Raw genomic sequence first — 19,337 nt, 5'->3', positions numbered from 1 at the left:
TTCAGTGGTTTGCTGACCAAAATCAACGATTTTGAAGGAAAAAACGGTTTTGAAGAAAAATGAAACTGGTCAGGTAACCGGTTCCTACCAATCCGATCATCCGGTCCGGTCCAGTTTTGAAAACAGTGCTTTATATATATATATATATATTGTACAAATTAAAAATTTTTATTTTAATGACAATAAATCCAAATCCAATCCGCAGCCAATATTTTGGATTTCGGATTTGGAATTTCGACAATGCGAACATATTCGATGTAATTAAACCCGACCCGAATACAACCCGATTACTGCCCTCTTCACAGGGTCGGTGTTATATTGAGCCAGGCCCAGCCCAAAATAACTCGATTTGCGACTCGGTCTTGGGCGGGGCCACGTGGGCGCACGCCGCGGCAAAAAGTAAAAGAAAATCCCTCACTTTTTTGAATTTTGAAAAAAAAAGCCGCAAAAACTAGTAAACAGACATGCGAAATATATGCGCGCCTCTTCACAACTCACAATTTCTGAAGCTTCGGCTGATTCAATCCCATTAACAACTTTCTCTCTCCACCCTCCACCTCTCTCCGTCTCGGTTTCAACTTTCTACTCAGAGAGCCCACCTTCAGGAAACCATGAACAGAAGCTTAGATTACCTCATCTCTATATATACCATTCCTCCCCATTACTCAGAACTCATCCTCAGAAGCCATTAACTGGATCTCAGGTTATCTCTTTTTCTACTATTCTCCCCATTTGGGTTTCTATTCAGAATCCATCTTCGGAGAACTGAAGCTCGGTTTCTACCTGTATAACATATATACCCATGTGTTTTCTTAGATTAATCTCATATGGTTTCTCGCACATGCTCATCCTCATATAGGTTATAAGCATTTAGTTTGTTCATATTCCTAGCTTCTACTTGCCTCCGTCAAATCATAAACTTCGAATTTGGATTTCTTAGACAGTGAGATATACTGCACAGGAGTAATAGGTCTAGTTCTACTGCCAAGTGTTTGTTAATTGGTTCATTGGTATTCGCTCGACAATTTGCATTGATCTACTTCGCTGATTAATTCTTTCTTCTTTTTCCCTTCGATTTCAGTTGTTTCTCAGTACGTATTAAACTGCGTCTTGCAAGAATGGAAGCTCTTCCAGATGCCATTGTTCAATACATTTTGTCCCACATGAGGAACGCGAGGGATGTAACAAGTTGTGCTTGTGTCTCTAGGCGCTTCAAGGAATCAATGCCATTCGTCCGGAGCCTCTACTTCCCCCGCCATTGTTTTGATAACAGTTGCGGTACAGCATATTCAGACACTGTCGTGAGCCGGATGGTCTCATCAATAGTCTGGTTGGAAGAGCTCGTGGTCTACTGTCCATTCTCCAATGCAGGCCTTGCTTCATGGCTATCAAGCACAAGCTGCTCCCTTCGGCATCTGGAGCTCCGTCTGGACAATCAGAATGATAAGCATGTCCAGAATGGGATGCCAACAAAATTAGACTGTATCGGTTATGCAACAGGATTGGAATCATTGAAGCTTTGGGGCGTGCTCATGGACCATTCTCCCAAATGGGTTGTCTTCAAAAACCTCCAAAATCTCGAAATAGTTGGAGCAATAATGGAGGACAGAGCTCTTTCTGATGCATTTCGTGTGTGCCCAAATTTAAGGAACTTGTTACTGCGTAGTTGTGAAGGATTGAGGTCAGTTTCCATTGAATTGCAACAGCTGGAGCAGTGTAGGCTGGAGTTCTATGGCATGGGAAACTGCTCACTCACTGTCAGCTGCCCAAAAGTTCAGTTAATTGAAATCCAAGGTTGCAGTTGGATTCGAGTTAACCAAACATCTTGCTTGAGGAACCTCTCAATCTCGAGCAGTGAAGGTGGTGACTTTCTGGATCTTTATCTACCCATTATAACAAGTAGAATCTGCAATTTAATTTTTGGTAACTACCTTTCAGGTAGAGTTCACAAGGTGGAATTCGGAAAACTTGGAGCTCTGGAATTCTTGTCAATCAAGGGTGTACAGTGGCGTTGGGACGCAGTGAGCACCATCCTGCAATGTGCGAGGGAGGTGAAGCACCTGGTTATGAAAGTGGAGTTCACTGGGAATTCCGACAATCCACTACCTTTCCCAGAAGTTGATTTGGTTGATTTCTTCAACAGTCATCCAAAACTGCAGACTTTTGAAATCCACGGGGCCATGTTTGCTGCTTTGTGTCAGAAGAACAGCTTAAAGAGCGTGAGTTCATATATATCATACGCACATTTAACTTTTCAACCCAGGTGAAAACTCAGAATTAATATTAATTTGATGCATTCTTCTGCAGGTGGATTCGAGGTTTGTTATTCCCTGCTTGAAAGAAGTGGTGATCACAGTGAGGTCGCCTCTGAATGCCCAGCAAAAAATGAGGACCTTAGGGTCAATACTCAAATATGGAAAGGAACTGCGAAGGATGGTAATAAGAATTAGTCAGATGAAGAACTTCCATACCAGCGCAGATTATTTCTTTGAAGAGATTTTTAGGCTCAGATATTTGAACAAGAAAGTAGTTTGGATTGAATAATTTTGCAAGATCTCTCTCTCATTTAACTTTTTGATTCAGGTTATTCCTCTTCATTAAAGCTTTGACTTCGATTCAATTGGAAAACAGATCATTGTTCACTAGAATGTTTGCTCCTCTGTTTCTCAAAATTTCATGTTTTATGCTATCTTTTGTGTACATAAATCTGTCTCCTGTTCCATTTGACATTGTGATCTTTAAAATTGCTGAGCTTTTATTGCAAGAAATGTTGACCTAATCATATCTCCTCGAGGGCAGGCTTCTGATTTTTACCTTGCACGGATTCACATTTGATCAAGGCTGGAACCATTGGATACAACAAACTAGATAAACAACGCGTGTCTTGCGTATAGTTTATGGGTTAATTTCAGGCCTCACGCAAAAACGACTAAATGACAAGAATTTCAAGTATGGAACTAAATGTAATAAATGTATACATGATCTTGGGATATCTTCAACTTTTTCGAGCTGAAATGAAATTGAGTGTACATGTAGAAGATATGATCAGTAAGCACTTGTTCAGCAGCTTCGGGATACCATATTTTCCTCATTCAACAAGGCCAGAACCCAGAATTCTACAAACTTTCCCCTAGTGCAGAAACTAAAAAAATAAAAATAAAAAAATAAAAAAACATACAAAAAGTTCTCAGTTCTAAACCTTCCATCCCTCGAAATATTGGTGAGTTTTGCATCAGAATACAATTAAATATTTAAATCTAAATAAGCTTCTTCTTTCGGAAGTAACGCTTCAAATGCCACACCTGCAAAATTGAAACCACTATGCAGACACCCAAGGACATGATACTGAACCATGCAACTCGGGCATTGGTTGTTTCACTCTGTTCCCTCATGTCTGCCTCCCTGTGAACGAATAACCAAGAAAAAAAATGCTATTCAACTTGTATAGACAGTAGCAACTAAGTTTGGATGTATTGAATCACAACAAAAGCAATACCTGCCCTTCAAATAGAGCAAATTTTCATGAATGGCCTCCACCGCTCCTTCAAGTTTCCTAAACTCAACCTCCACACCCTGTATAACAAAGGTACAAGATTTACGCATCCATGCAAACATTGTCCAAGACTAAGGAAGAAAAAATGAACAGTCCTAAAATTATAAATATAGGGATAAGCACACACATCAATCTTCTCTTTTCTCGCAATTGTTTCCCAGTCTTTTGCTGCAACTCCAGTTTTCCATTCAAGGTTAATGCTTGCCCCTGCTCCTTGGTGAGGGTCATTTATCCAAAAACAGGCAAGGTAGTTCCCAGATTCAAATGCTGTGAATGAAAACTGACCATTGGTGACATTTTCCAGGTGATGAAGAATGTTTCCATATGGTGATGTGACCTAAATAAATCAAAGAAAAAAAACAAAGGTATGGTGAAGCCTGTTAGTAAGTTGCAGAACAAATAAAGGATGATTGGATATACTCTTCAGGTAATCCCAGTCTAACCAAAAGAAAACCTTTCTTTTAGCAACTTTAAATGTCACAACAATATTAATGCATATAAGACACTGAATGAACATATGACGTTTATTCAATTTATTTTGTTAACGAGACTAATTAATAAGCACATGACGTTTGAAAGATGTAATCTGCTAGTCTATCTGCATTTAAGTACCGAAAAATAATTGAAAATCCATCTTTAGTCCAGTTCAGTGTTTTTTTAATATCACAATGGCTACCTTGTCATGTTCCTATCATTTGCTAATGGAAATTAGGATTTGGTTCATGGTATGCACACCTCATTCAGTTGAACCTTAAGTACAGCAAGTACTCTAGCTGACTCTCTTTCTAGAAGCAGGGTGGACTATAACCGTATAGGGGATCTAAATTTCATCTTTTAAGGCACATCCAACTTTTCTGATTAACAAGTTCTCTCTGGCCAATTAAACAATGGCATGACAAAAGGTGCAACCAGCAAATGGTTCTAGACCATGCAGGTCCACAGTCCACTAGGTATGCTTGTCCTTATGCATTAAACTTCAAGGTATTTTGATTTATCCATCCTCCCCAAGTATGCTTGTTTTCCAAACATTTAACAAATTGTAAAATAATAGGAATTAGAAAATAAAAGCAATTATTACAAACAACTTGCAAAGCACACCTATATGGCAATTGCAATGTTCTAAATAACAGACTGAGGTGGTGTTTGATAAATCTGATCTGAAATCTGAAAAGTTAAAAAGATATTAGAAGTGTCTGGAATCTGGAAAGAGGCATTAATGCTTTTCTACTTTTTAGAGGCTCTGAATATTAAGCTTGTTTGTGTTTGGACCAAACCTTTAACATCTAAAATGCCTTGATTTTACTATTTTACCCCTAAAATAGACTATTTGGTAAATTTGAGCTCAATTTGTACTATTTCATATAAATAAATTATTAAATTCAAAAAAATATTAAAATATGAATAAATTATAAAAAAAAATAATTTATTAAAATAAGATTAAAATTGAAAAATGCATATAAACTTATAAATTAAAAATAAATAATTAAAAGTTAAAATAATAATGAAAATAGTAATAAAGTCCATGAAGCAATGAGAATATTTAATAATTAGCAAATTAATATCTTAAAACTATTAAAACATTTAATAATTAATACAAATAAAAACTATAAAAAATAATAATTAATTAATTAAAATAAGAATAAAATTGGAAAGTATGCATAAATTTATAAATTAAGAATTAAAATAATAATAACAATAGTAATAAAGTCTATGAAACAATTTAAAAATATTTCATAATTAGAAAATTAAATCTTAAAAGCTATTAAAATATTTAATAATTAACTTTACATATTTTGGCTTACATTAGTTGTAGAGGTAGCGAATGGGGCGGAGAAGACAGTGGTTAGGAGTGAAGAGATGGAAAGGGGTAGAGAGAGAGAGGGGGGGGAGGGAGGGAGAGAGAGAGAGAGAGAGAAAGAGAGAAAGGGAGGGAGGGTGTTAACCGTCACTGCTGAACGTTGCAATGGCAGTGGCGGGATTTCACAATGAGGCCTCTTGCAATAGAGATCAACAACGAACTCGAAGCCAAATGGGGCGGAGAAGACAATGATTAGGAGTGGAGAAGATATGGCGAGGGAGAGAGAGAGAGAGGGAGGGAGGGAGGGAGGGAGGGAGGGAGGGTGTTAACCGCCGCTACTGAGAGTTGCAACCAATGTGGTAGGATTTCATAGTGAGGCCTCTTGCAATAGAGATCGACGACGAACTCAAACCAACTGGGGCAGAGAAGACAGTGGAGATTGACGACGAACTCGAAGCCAGAGATCGAAGATGCAGAACATGCCAACAGAGGTGGAGATCGACGAATTTTTCTCTGTACCAGAGAAACTTGAACAGAAATGATCGTGAAGGATCGGAACCCTTTCTTCGAGTTCTCAGAGAAACTTGCATAAGAGAAATTTGAATAGAGGCAGAGATGAAGCTACCGAAACCCTTTCTTCGAACTCTTAAAGAGAGAGAGAGAGAGGGAAGAATGAGATTTGAGAGATTTCCGGTGACACTTCCATTATAGGGTTTCTTTAAGTTCTCCATCACCGTCTCCCTTCTCGTTTGATGGTAATGAAATATGAAGGATATGATATGTCATTATTAAAAATATAAAGGATATTTTAGACTTTCAGCCAGGTCTGAAACGCATCTGACCCCATTCAATGCCTGGCCTTGGTCTTAAAGTTTAAGATCTGAAAGTGGCATTCAGATCGACTTTTCAGACATGACCCCAAACGCTTATTACCTCTGAAAAGTAAGTTTTTCAGAGTTAAGAGGCAAATTCATCATTACCAACCGTGGCCTGAGTTGCATAGTTCTCTATATCCTAAATTTGTGGGTTGATAATGTACAACATTTAGATCCCATAACCTACTTCCATACCCTCACCTAGGAAAACAGGCCAAAGTGTGTTTGAATCTCATCTGGCCTAAAAAAAGAGGGTTAGGATCCCCTGTCTAGTGACCTGAAGTAGCAGACATGAACTAGGTCGGGTCGGGTTTTTAGACTAACATTTTCAAATCTTGGAAACAGCCTCTCTATATAGGAGTAAGGTTGCGTACATTTCCCTCCCCAGACCCCTCATGGCAAGAACCTTGTGCACTGGGCTGCCCTTTTTTTTGTTTACCTAAATGGTTGATCTATTCAAACCGTTTGAATCAAACAGTTAAACCCATATTTTGGTAAAAACTGTTGACTTGGTCAAAAACCAGCTGACCCAAGCGGCTGAACCATTGACCGATCTGACCCATGGGTCAACCCTAACCTGAATATTTAGGGTTAGGTCTAGCCTTTGCCGACTCGACCCAAAATGACTTCAAGTTGCCTTGACCTGACCTGACCCAATTGCCAGGTCTAGTTTACACTAATTGAAATTTCAACTCAATTTTCTTTTTTCCTATTGAACGTTTTGTCACATCTGAATTCCAAAGTTCAATAAAATTGAAACAAAAATAATATTTAATCAAACCAGTCTTCTTCTCTTGTGGACCAAAACTTTTATTTCATTTGTAATAGATGTTCAAATTACAGAAATGCCCCTGTTAAGTGATTCTTAAAAGGAGTCTTACAAAGCCATATTTGAAAGACAAAAATGCCCCCTATGGGCATACATTTCAATACTCTCCCCCAAGCTAGAGCATATATAACATAAAGCTCCAGCCAGTGATTTAAAAGGTGTGCCTCAAGCACGCCTTGGCGCACAAGTGAGGTGCATTTTAGGGTAGGCGCCTCACTCAGGTCCTAGGCGCAGCCCATTCAAAAGGCAGACGCCTAGTGTGCCTAGGTGTTCACCTTGCACCTTAGCCCAGGCGTTCGCCTTTTGAAAATTTGCCGCTTTTTCCTTTTTTTTTTTTGAGTTTGGCAATTGGGTCGAGGGCTTCAAGAACCCCCTATTTGGTAATGTTTTCCATTCATTCATCCTAATAAAATATCTTCTTAATAGCAATTAAAACTATAAAATCATTATTTCTTGTGTGAAAACTAAGAATTTAAGACCCTAACATGGACTTGTTTGGGCTTGCCTCGAGGGGCATGGCACAAAGGCGGCTCGTACGATTAGGATTGTAATATGTCACATTAGCTACTTGATGCAATTGAGAAAAAAAGAGATTATGGGTTTTATATGCTTGAAAATGTTTTATATGTTTGATTTCATTTTTAAATTCTCATTTGAATATGCTTTACATATTATGTTTATGTATTTTAATTTTAGATAATAGGTTTTTAAAAACATTTATTTCAAAACTTAAGTTTATATTTTTATTAATATTATGTTTTATAATTTTTTGATTTTTTGGAATTCTTTTGCATTTTTTTATATTTTCTTTAATTTTTACCTTTTTTTTTTTAATTGTGCGCCTTCCTCAAAAAGGCGCGCACCTCGCCTTATGCCTCAGGCGCAAAATGGCCCTTGCGCCTTTTTTGCGCCTTGCACTTTTAAAACACTGGCCCCAACTCATTATAGATATAATCCATCCTAGTGCAGCACAAGCTTTTAGTAACATACGGAGTAACAATATCACCGTTTGCCATCTTTTCTCTCACGAAATGACAATCAACTTCTATATGCTAGGTCCTCTCATGAAAGACCAGATTGGATTCAATATGTATAGCAGCCTAACTATCACAAAACAAGTTGAGAGGTTTTCCCATAGGAATGCCTATCTCTTAGAGTAGATGTTTCAGCCAAATCAATTTTTCATGTGGTGTGTGTCATTGCTCTATACTCAGCTTCAGCACTACTCCTAGCAACCACACTCCACTTCTTACTTTTCTAAGTGTTGAGGTTGCCACACAAAAAAAGTACAATAGCCTATAGTAGACCTCCAAACCATTAAGGAACTTGCCTAATCTGCATCAAAATATCCCTCCTAGGTTAGTTCTCCCCCTCGTATAGCAATCCCTGGCCTAGAGCATCTTTTAGATATCTCAACACTCTTACAACACCTTCCCAATGAATGGTTGTGGGATTCTATATGAACTGGCTTAGATCCTCTACATTAAAGGAGATATCCAAATGGGTGATTGTGAGATAAATCAGTTTACCAACTAATCCCCTTTACCTTCTAGAATCAATAAATGGCTCCCCTTGACTATTAGTCGTCTTCACATTAGGATCCATGGTTTTAACTAGTTTAGTCCCAAGACATACTTGCACTGTAACAAGAAGATTCCCCACTTTGAAAGAGCTACTTCAATACCTTAAAAATATTTCAAGGAACCTAAATCCTTGGCTAAAAAGTGTTATTGCAAAAGCTGTTTTACATCATTAATCCCACCAACATCACAACATTAGGATCCATGGTTTTAACTAGTTTAGTCCCAAGACATACTTGCATTGTAACAAGATTTCCCACTTTGAAAGAGCTACTTCAATACCTTAAAAATATTTCAAGGAACCTAAATCCTTGGTTAGAAAGTGTTATTGCAAAAGCTGTTTTACATCATTAATCCCACCAACATCACAACCAGTAATGACTATGTCATCAACGTACACTACCAAAATGATCTTCCCAGTTGTAGTATCCCTATTGAAAACCAAATGGTCAACTCCACACCACTTGAAAACAAACTCTTGTACAACATTGCTAAACCTACCAAATCATGCTTGTGGTGTCTGTTTTAATCCATAAATAGCCTAGCACAATCTATACCTTTCCAACCTCCCCCTAAGAAACATACCCTAGAGGTTGCTCCATGTACACCTCTAGAGAAATAATAACTCGTACAGAGGACAATTTAACCACCAGGGAGGTCTTAAAGTAATCAACACTGTAAGTTTGTGTACAGCCTTTGGTCACCAACCATGCTTTAAATCGCTCAATGCTACCATCTTCTCTATGCTTCATACTTTTCACGACGAGTTTTCAATATATTCTAGGGTTGTTCCCTAGGTTTCATGGTAATAAGTAGTAATCTTTAACTAATGATTACCATAATCCTCATGAAATATGTATAGACCACATATCAAAAGATAGAAAATCAACATATTTATGAGAAGAAAATTAAGAAGGGAAGCTTCAAGGTGTTTTGGTCCTAGGAAGTAGAAGATGATGATGAAGTCCTATTGATTGTTCTTGTGTGTCAATTGGATAAACTTCAAGGTGTTTTTTACTTAATAAATTCAGGTTTAAAGTCTTAAATGGTTCAAGACCATGAGATCATTTAATAACAGCTGAAGATGTTGAACTGAAAAGCTTATTGCTTTCAAATGCTTTGTCTTCTAGTGAACAAGTTTTTAAGGAGGTTGTAGGTTCATTAATGGCTGAAACTGAAATTGGGTTGATTGCTATTGAAAGTTTTACTATATATTTATTTTATCAACTAATAGACAAAGCAATAGGTCTTCCAGTTCATCAACTTCAGTCATTATCAAATGGCCCCTATTTCACTAACTTGTGTGTCAATTGAACCCAAATAAGAAAATAAAAGAAACTAGTATAAGAATAACAATGTTACTATAAATCCACAAATGAATAATAATAGCTATTGCACTACTATTAATAACATAAAAAATATAAAAGCATTATGTAGTGTCTTGCATATAAAAATTTAGACGTTCGGGTGAGGTAACCCTCTAAGAGCGTCTTATCACCTAGGCATCACCTTGAGAACTATATTGTGCTTGATGGTATATGTATACATCCATCGGCATCCTACTGCCTGCTTCCCAGGAGGTAAGGAGGTAAGGTCGACACTAGAGAGCCTGAAATTTGACATCCATTGCCTTTCTCTAGTCAAGTAGGCAAGGGATTTCTGAATAGACTTAGGAATAGAAACCGAAGATAGAAGAGACAAATTTCTGTTGGGCAGAAGATAAATCAACAAGAGAGCAATAATGGGGAATGGGGTCGAATGTTTAGTACAAGTACACTTGCCCTTACATAGTGCAATGGTAACATCAAGTTTTGACCAAGGAGGATCTACCATCAGTTCAGAACTTCACCTGTTGATGGAAGGTCGAAAGACAGTAAAAAGATGTGGAAACTGGTGCAAGCCTCGAGTACGTCAAATACACTATAACTTGATGGTTGAATAGATAGACTTCTTGAGAGTGGAAAGAGGAATAAACACATCACTTGAAGCAGATAGAAGAGGGACAGAAGGAGAGGATTCCCATTGAGAGAAATAAGAAAGACTCTCAACGGTGACATCAGGAATAACAAAGAAACTTACAGGCATGAAATAAGAATGACATCACTCCAGCAGATTTTGGGAGCAACCATTTGAAATAATAAAGCACAAGCTGTCTCAATAATAATGTTTATTTGCCATTTAACTACACCATTTTTCTAAGGAGTGTGTGAACAGAAAGACTGATGTATAATACCATGAGTGTTGAAGTATGAAAGGAACTATGAACATATTCCTTTACACCATCAAAACAAAAGACTTTAATGCATACACCAAACTTCATACTTCAACATGAAAAGGGAGGAAAATAGAAAACAAATTTGAGCTTTCATTAAATATATCCATGCCATTTGTGAACGATCATTAATAAAGGTTACAAAATATTGAAATCCATTAGTAACTAAGGATGAGGAAGGTAATACATCTGTTTTGTAGTCAGATCCAATTGAGCAAGGTGATGCAGTTAATGAAAAACTCCTAACAACAGTTTTTGGGGTTGAAAAAGCCAAAGAAATAGGTATTGGCAGATTAATCACTGAAGGTGATTCAAAAGTAGTTAGTGGGGTGGTTGAAAAAAGGGGGGAAGGGAGGAGGGATTTGGCACCTGATGAATGAATTGGCCATAGGCAAGATAAGAAACCAAACAGTGAGGGAGAAAGCTACAAGTCACAAGATAATTAACTACAACAACTTTAAGCCCAAAAAGAGTGACTACAATATCTTGTTACAGTAATTTCCAGCCCTAAAAACTAAATATCAAGCCACACAAGTACTTGTAGAGTACCAAATACTCCATTCACCATATGAAGGATGTTCCCACACCACACAAAAGTCATAGAACTGCCGCATCAAGTACACATACCTGTCTTCATGCTAGGACTGTGACAAGGTAAGGACTTAGCAAACCACCACATACGCTTCAAACAGACTAACCTGAGGCATTAAAGCCTCTTTTTCAAAGGGACGACCAGTCCTTTTAAGTCCCTTTTCCTGTTTGTATTGAAAGAAGTTCTCGACTCCTAGGGCACAAAAAAAGGTGTGAAAAAGTAGAGGAAAACGGGTAGGAAAAGTGCTTGGTACAGTAGAGAACAAGGAGAAAAGAAGAGAAAGAAAAAGGGTCTCCAAGGAAGAAGATTCAAACCAGTTTTCTTTTATCGGCCTAAACTTTTATTTCATTTGTAATATATGTGCAAATTACATAAATGCCCCTGTTAAGTGATTCTTCACAAGAGACTTACAAAGCCATATTCAAAAAGACAAAAATGCCTCTTACGGGGATACATTTCAACAAAAGGTTTGAGTTGGAAGGGCAGAACTCTGTGGCAGTTCAAATGGCAGCAATGTGTTGGTCCTTGTGGTTAGAATGGAATAGCAGAGTATTTTAAGGGAAGAAGGAAATAGATGCACTAATTGAAAGGCTAATCATCTTTTTTGGGCCTGCAACAACAAGGAGTTTAATGAAGAAGTTTCTTAACAAGCATTTCACTACTTGCTGGAATAGCATTGTATGGGACAATTGTAGTATAAATACTATGTATAGCCCATATATGTATACAGAAACATATATCCTTGTACTAATTTTGATTGAGGGAAGGTCACCCTCCTCTAAGACAACATCATTTACCATTCAAAAAAAAGTAAACCATACAAGTTGACAATATCCTTTTTTGCTCTTCCTTTCAACGTATTTCATTCCTTTTATGCTTTTCTTATTCTTCTTTTCTCCTCAGTAACAAATAGAAACTTTTGTTAGGTGTACCCCTGCACATTAACCACCACAATGGCAGGGAAGAAATAAACTCAGTACACAGAGAGCATACTACTGAGAAAACACACCATCGTCCATCAGCATCTTTTCTTAATGGCAGAAAAACCCAATTGCTCATCAGACTGTTGCAGTGTTGCTTAACTCTTTTAAACATTTGAACTTGAATCCTCCCAAAGAGGCCTTTAGTGTGGAGAATAGGGCTCATAAAACTAAAACTTTTTCATCTATGGGACATTCCTACCGATATTTATAAAGAATTAAGGACCAAATGCTTTCATGTTCTTTGCATATCAATCCTTCTACTGAAAATCTGAGAATCAGAAACATGAGAGAAGGAAAGAGAGGTTCTTTTTGTATGCAACAGAATAAAGCTTTGTCAATGCAAAGGAACAAAGATGGGCAAGTAATATCTCAAGGGGAAGAAAAAAACTCAATGATAAATTGACAATACATTCATATCTTGATTCCATGGTGGAATGCTTTGACAAAAGGCTGGTTTCATGAAAGACAAGGTATTTTTCAAAGAGGTTAAGATCACCCTCATTAGACGAGTACTATTATAGTATCATCCCTCACCACATATTTCTTATCTATGTTCTCATTACCATCTACTGTGGCTAAACAGCTTGAAAAGCATAAGAGGGACTTCTAATGTAAAGGGTGGAAGGATTAGTTTAAATGCTATTGGCTTAACTAGAGTAAGGTGTGTGAACTAAAGTAAACTAGTAGATATCACTCTCCTCAGATAATGGTTTTGGCAACTAAATGAGCTACTGGACACCCATGGAGGCAGGTCATCTTAACCAAATATGGCACAAGGAATATCAGGATCCAGGGGAAGCCACTGCTTCATATGAATGTGCATAATAGAGAGGGAGCCTTATCACAAATTCATAAAAGGGTTCAGATGTAAAACTTGTGATCAGTCAAGGGTCAGATTCTGGATGCACCCATTGCACAATGATTACACATTTATGGAGCTGTTCCCATCTTTGTTTTGTGCTTCCCATAAAAAGGAGGATGTAGCAGATCTTTATGAATGGAAGAATGGGGCAACTGTATGGAATCCATAATTCATGAGAAGTCTAAATGTTTGGGAGATTAGGCATCTGATTGAGTTACTACAGAAAATTCAGGATGAGCCTTGTTTAAATGAACAAGATAGTCTAGGACATGTCAGGATCATTTTCCTGAAAGATCCTTTTTCAATCAAATGAATCAGCAACTGAGGCCACTTTCACTAGTTCAGGAATCTGTCACTTGTGTACCATCTAAAGTTGGTTTCTTAACTTGGTCAGCAGCGGTAGACTAGTTTTTCACAATTGAGAATCTAAGTAGAAAGTATTTGGTGCTAGTCAACAATGCATGTGTTATGCTCATTGCTGCTGGATACAGTGAAAGCTGTATGTAAAGTTCCAAGGAATATTTGGGGTGAATGGGTGTTTTCCCAATCTTAATACAAGCATTCTTTCACAGCTGGTAATTTTGAAAGGCTGACGAAAAGACAAAAAGGTTGTTTGGAATATGCAACCTCTAACACTCTTTTGGGCTATATGGGTTCAGTTAAATGCTTGCAACTTTTGAAAATAAAATTAAGTCCTAAGAATATGATAGCGAAGAAGGTGAGGGGGAATTTGAACTCATGACACACATAAGTTACAAAGGGGGGTCTCATATAATGATTTTTTTTTTTTGAGACTGAGAGTTTATTTATGAACAGTCAATCCATTTGATTCTGGTTTTCCTTTTTGTATATTCCCATTGTACAGTCCCTTGGTGTGTGGTGCTGATGTAAAGATTACAAAAGTTATCAAATTAATAGAAAATTCTTTCAGAAAAAAAAATCATCTGAAATCCCTCATACTAGTAAACTGATACATATCTCATAATTTTTTTCAGTAACAATATAAAAAGAGATTTTATTTTTTATGATGTAGAGGTATGTAATATATGAAGATTTATATGGAGTAGGGTCATAGTTTCCAAGTAGCCCAACTGCTAAAGGTCCAAAGACATCCTATATATATATAACCGCAACATGTGTCTTTCTAGAAGGTTGTAAGCAAAGACAAGAAAGATGGCTTGTCTTTTGTATGCATAGCAAAGAAAGGAAGATAAATTTTCTACCTACAAACTAACCCATGGTAGCAGCATCTCCAAATCTCTAAGATGTTGTGGTTAGACCCCGGTAGAAAGAATGGCACGTCAATTTATTATATTGGCACAAAGATGGACACTTACCATTTCTCAAAGGGCAGCCCAGTCCCAGTGCACGAGGCTCCCTCCAATGCAGGGTCTGGGGAGGGACAGATGTATGCAGCCTTACCCATTTACATGCACACAGATTGTTTCCAAGATTTGAACCTGGGTCACCCAGTTTGCAATGGAGTATCCCAACTTTTTCTCAGTTAAACCTAACTACCAGCAAATGGATATGATAAGAATGGCATGACAAATATGTTAAATCATTATTGTCATTCCTATTTCAAATAGCATGTTAGGATATTCAAGGGAATTTGTGAGAAATAGTGGTGGCAATTGGTGTGCTCAAATGGGTCCAACGCAACCCATGTAAACCTGTTTAACCCAAGAAACCCTTTTATCTTCCCTACCTAGACACATCATTCTTGATTAATGCATTGGGATTGGGAACCAATTGACCAGACCTCAACCATTGTTGTAATCCAAGTGTGTGCACCAGTCATGCATGCCACATGTTGCACCACTAATTGATTGAGGTTGCAGCTTGGGATCCAGTGTTTTAAGAGCAAGAAGTGCAAGGATTTCCTAGAGTCTGAACCACAAAGTGCAAGACAAGAGAGACACTTTCTAGAATAAATGCTACTTAAAAAATCAACATAAATTACAATATAAGAATATGAAATTTTAAATTCTAAAAGAATTAGCAAATGGATTGGATCAAAATAGATCATATACCTAATATCCAAATTTGATTCAAATTGAACCTTATTTGTTGGATTCATATCAGACTCGGATCAAACTAGGACTGCAATTGGATATTGAATAAAATGAATACATTAAAATAAAAAATATTTCAAACATTATATGATATTAATATAAAAAATAAAAAATGACTTTATGATATTGAATATCATGATAAAAATGAATTGAAAATTATTTGTATGAAACTTGGCTATGCAAGTACAACTCCACCATCCTTGGAGTTGATGCCATGAACTATTGTTTTCTGGTTTTGAAGATTTGTAGAAAAGATTGGATCAACTCTGAACTTTTTTGTCAAATATGACTACTTGAGAAATGACACTTAAAAGGTTCAACCACTGTGTCTGACTCAGATTTGTACCACATAAAGAGAAAAATGCCACAATGGATAGGAAAAGGCCTTCAGAGTTTAGAGTTGATTATCAACTTCATCACTATAACTGTTGCTCAATGGACAAGATCATAAAGGATTTTCATGGCATTGTGGTGGACAATGTGATTAGAAAATTGCAGGGTACAGCGAGCAATTCAATACATGTATACTCCATATTATTTTTTCAGGTCCAGTTGGTTCAGGGGAGAAGACAAATTGGATCTGATACATTGGTTCTACCACTGCCAGTGTCTCAGTTTGATAATCTATGTTAGATTTTTATAGATCGTGGAAGAAAATTAGTAGATAATCGTATGTTTAAGACAAGGGACCTAATGGCCTCTAGATACTACACAACTTTGCTCTTTTCTTTTGTTTTTCTTTTATCATTAGAGGCCATTCAGTAAGAACATCTTATGCAGATAGATATTGATATTTTCCCATTCCTTAGTTTATGGCCTAGCTAGGAAAAGGATTAGGAGATAAATTCAGGACGGTACTGATAAAAAAAATACTGATAAAAAAAAATCAGGACTGTGGCTTTGTCTTTCCTAGACCTAAAGTAGTACTTTGAATCAAATGAACAAAAAGCATGTCATGCTATTCTGCATTCCAATAATTCAAGTTCACCTTTGGCATTTACAACTTGGGATGCTACTCTAATTTTTATTTTTGAAAAACATAAAGTAGATCATATTAATAAAACCTATGTACATCAAGGACTTGTACACTGGGAAAATACATCCTTAAGGTTCCTCTCAGTCTATATTGTCCACATCACAACATGACTAGCATTGGAACATTCTTAGCTTAGACCCTTCAGGTTCCAAACTTCTAATTCAGAAGGAAATCAATCAATAATTCTTCATTGCTTCCTTTCACCCACCCCCTCAGAGCATGCACAACCTTGCAATGGATAAAAAAAATGGTTGACTGTCTCAGGATTCTCCTTGCACAAGATGTAAGTATTGCTTAACAGCTCAACTCCCATCCTTAACAAATTGTCCATTGTCAAGAGCATTTGTCCAAACCAGGAACAACACCTTAGAGGGAGAAGCAATAGGAAACCATACTAAAGAAGTGGGAAATTGATCAGGCTCAAGATCCCATAATCTGATCGTATAGGGATCTAGCAGAGAGCACTCCTGATTTGTTCCACTTCCATAGCTTCCTATCTTCTTGACCTGCATAGACCTGCATTCTGTGAAGCACAAGGAGCTTGGTTCTCATCGACAGTTCCCAATCGTTTAGATTCTTTGTAAAGAGAGGCCTCCACACAGCTCTACCATTAGAAATTTCATAGTTATCCTACACCAAATCATTTTTGTCCTGAGCTATATTGTACAGCTAACTAGCTGAGGAAAGCACTCCTTAAAGCCCTGCACACCATACATCATTCCAATCTGACCTTGTTGCCCTCTCCTATGCTATTTTTAATTCCTTTCTCAAATTCAAGCTTGGATTTCCCAATTCCCTTCTACACAGCACAACCATAAGAGGAAGTCACCTCCCTAGAATCCCATCCCAGCTCACTTCTTCCATACTTAGCCTCAATCACCTCCTTCCAGATGATAAGTCCTCATTGTCAGTGAACAAGTTGTAGAGATCCAGATGGAAAAAAGAGCTGAGTAGAAAGTATTCATCCTCCTTAAAACCTACCAAAGAATCCTTCAACTTTTTATCAGCCGATAAGAACTAAAAATGAGTAGACCAGTCTATCTAGGTAGCCAGCCACATAAGGAAAGTCAAAAGTAAATTCTCCATATGTATATGGAGAACATTAAGGGATGTTAAATATGGAAAATTTGAACATATACATGCACAGAAGCAAAGATAGGAAAATGAAATGAGGTAGAAGTTAAACAGTAATGCTTTCTCACCACATAGACATCCAGGGATATCCATGATCTGATGATTCATAAGCTTATTTCAATAATGATGAAAGTTAAATTCAGATAGGTTGTTCATAAGGCTACTCCCATCTGACTAAACAAAGCATAACAATTTTTCTAGATCTGTGGCAAAGGGCAAGTGGTTCATGACAGAATAGCAAATAAATCGATCTATTCCTTTTTTATGTAACGCGAAGATGACTAGTTTGAATACCTCGCTGTATGCCTTGCAGAATCAGTCACTCTTTGTGAACTTGAACCGAATGAAATAGGGGTTTATTTTTCTTTCTTTAAAATCAAGCAAATAGTAATACTTCTATCACCTTCCTAATGTGATCTGGCTACTCAATAGAACTAGAAGAGTGGAATTCTTTGTTGAAGCTAACATGTGATCGCGATTTTGACTAATTTTCTGATTCAAGAATCCATACTTAGGTTACTGGCAGTATAACAAAGTCCACTCCCATGTACCACACTATACCACTGTAACATGTCACAATTTTTTCAACAGAAACTGATAATAACTGACAAGATACAGACTTAAGTCTTAAGACCTTCTCGCCAAAAAGGATTAAAAAGAAAAAACTAAACCAGTTTAAGATATAAAGAAGCAAGTACCTAAAAATCCCTATTCATAACCCATCGAAACAAGAGAATTTGAGAAAGAAAAAGTGGACAAATCAGAGATAACCAAATTTCGGGTAAAAAGTCATACCTTGCAAGAGATGAGAGGGATCTGGTGGGATCCGTCTTCGGAGACGACGGTGTAATCAGCCAAGACGACGATGTTGTTCTGGATTTCCTCCGAGACGCACTTCGCTCCTGACTTCGGAATGCTCAACCATACGGCTTGCCCCAGAGGTAAAAGAAGACTAATCCAGCATGCAAGAAGCAAGCTTTTCGGGACGCGCACTGCCATCATTGCGCAACGCACTAATAAAATCTCAGACCCAACAAGCTATCTCTCTTCTCCTCTCTTCTTTCTCTCTCTCTCTCTCTCTCTCTAGCGTTCGTTCGTCTGGTCAATGTTAAGAAGAAAACGCGAATTCAGAAGTTGTGAGCCAAGGACTATAGAGGAACCTAGATCGGTTCTTTCTCTCTTCAGTCTCTCCCTCCCATGTGAGCCGCGGCCGCCCTATTGTATTTACTAGTGCAGGAAGCCGTGCCCCTCACGGACTCACGATATTAATGGGAATTTCAAGTTTGGTAAGAGATTAAGAGTCTGTTTGGCTCCCGGAATAGGTGTTTGGAATCGGAACCGAAATGGCCCATTCCGATTCCAACCGTCTATTTGGTCGGAATGGGATTCCGATTTTTTTTTTCTTTTTTGGGAAGGAATTTTCCCATATGGAGAATGGCCATTTCAACCTCCCCTTAGGGAATGGGGTTCCTATTTTAGAGTCTTTCAAGTAAAGAATTTATAACAAAAAGAAATCAAAACCCTAATATTAATAAAATAAAATAATATTAAATTAATATAAGATAATTTATGTAAAACATAGGGTCTCAAATTGGAGTGTGGTTCTCCTGCTCACACAAACTTTGCCCATGTTTATCGTAGCCACACATGGAGAACATCTCATCCTCTACGTAGTATTATGTAGGGGGAGATGTTCCTAATTCACGGGGGGTAGTGTGTTGTGGGTAGAGGTGGGCAGAGTTCTTGTG

The 19,337-nt window shown here is 37.4% G+C and overlaps 2 protein-coding genes across 2 annotated transcripts; one reads left to right on the top strand and one right to left on the bottom strand.

Annotated features, from left to right (window-relative positions):
* Nucleotides 1-498: 498 nt before the first annotated feature.
* On the top strand, nucleotides 499-2,703 carry LOC148874054 (F-box protein At1g10780-like). Its single transcript, XM_088960807.1, has 4 exons — nucleotides 499-703; nucleotides 1,082-1,860; nucleotides 1,939-2,219; nucleotides 2,308-2,703. Exons 2-4 carry the CDS (start codon nucleotides 1,119-1,121, stop codon nucleotides 2,542-2,544), a joined length of 1,260 nt encoding a protein of 419 aa, XP_088816933.1. The 5' UTR covers nucleotides 499-703; nucleotides 1,082-1,118; the 3' UTR covers nucleotides 2,545-2,703.
* Nucleotides 2,704-2,934: 231 nt separating this feature from the next.
* Nucleotides 2,935-18,856, bottom strand: LOC148874053 (transmembrane emp24 domain-containing protein p24delta3-like). The gene is made up of 4 exons (XM_088960808.1): nucleotides 18,385-18,856; nucleotides 3,681-3,890; nucleotides 3,497-3,573; nucleotides 2,935-3,402 (listed from the first exon to the last, which is right to left on the bottom strand). Exons 1-4 carry the CDS (start codon nucleotides 18,589-18,591, stop codon nucleotides 3,258-3,260), a joined length of 639 nt encoding a protein of 212 aa, XP_088816934.1. The 5' UTR covers nucleotides 18,592-18,856; the 3' UTR covers nucleotides 2,935-3,257.
* Between the last annotated feature and the right edge of the window lie 481 nt (nucleotides 18,857-19,337).

Source organism: Nelumbo lutea, chromosome 1, assembly GCF_056320005.1.
Source record: "Nelumbo lutea isolate HS-2025 chromosome 1, American lotus-T2T, whole genome shotgun sequence".
Taxonomy (NCBI): domain Eukaryota; kingdom Viridiplantae; phylum Streptophyta; class Magnoliopsida; order Proteales; family Nelumbonaceae; genus Nelumbo; species Nelumbo lutea.
This window is presented reverse-complemented; position numbering and strand designations above follow the sequence as displayed.

What these genes read in the sequence shown, in the direction of transcription:
- LOC148874054 (XM_088960807.1), top strand. Translation starts at nt 1,119, where the DNA reads ATGGAAGCTCTTCCAGATGCCATTGTTCAATACATTTTGTCCCACATG. An exon ending in CTCAATCTCGAGCAGTGAAG is followed by an intron (nt 1,861 to 1,938) that starts GTGGTGACTTTC and finishes ACTACCTTTCAG; the next exon opens with GTAGAGTTCACAAGGTGGAA. An exon ending in AGAAGAACAGCTTAAAGAGC is followed by an intron (nt 2,220 to 2,307) that starts GTGAGTTCATAT and finishes ATTCTTCTGCAG; the next exon opens with GTGGATTCGAGGTTTGTTAT.
- LOC148874053 (XM_088960808.1), bottom strand. Translation starts at nt 18,591, where the DNA reads ATGATGGCAGTGCGCGTCCCGAAAAGCTTGCTTCTTGCATGCTGGATT. An exon ending in CGAGAAAAGAGAAGATTGAT is followed by an intron (nt 3,574 to 3,680) that starts GTGTGTGCTTAT and finishes TTTGTTATACAG; the next exon opens with GGTGTGGAGGTTGAGTTTAG. An exon ending in TTGCTCTATTTGAAGGGCAG is followed by an intron (nt 3,403 to 3,496) that starts GTATTGCTTTTG and finishes ATTCGTTCACAG; the next exon opens with GGAGGCAGACATGAGGGAAC.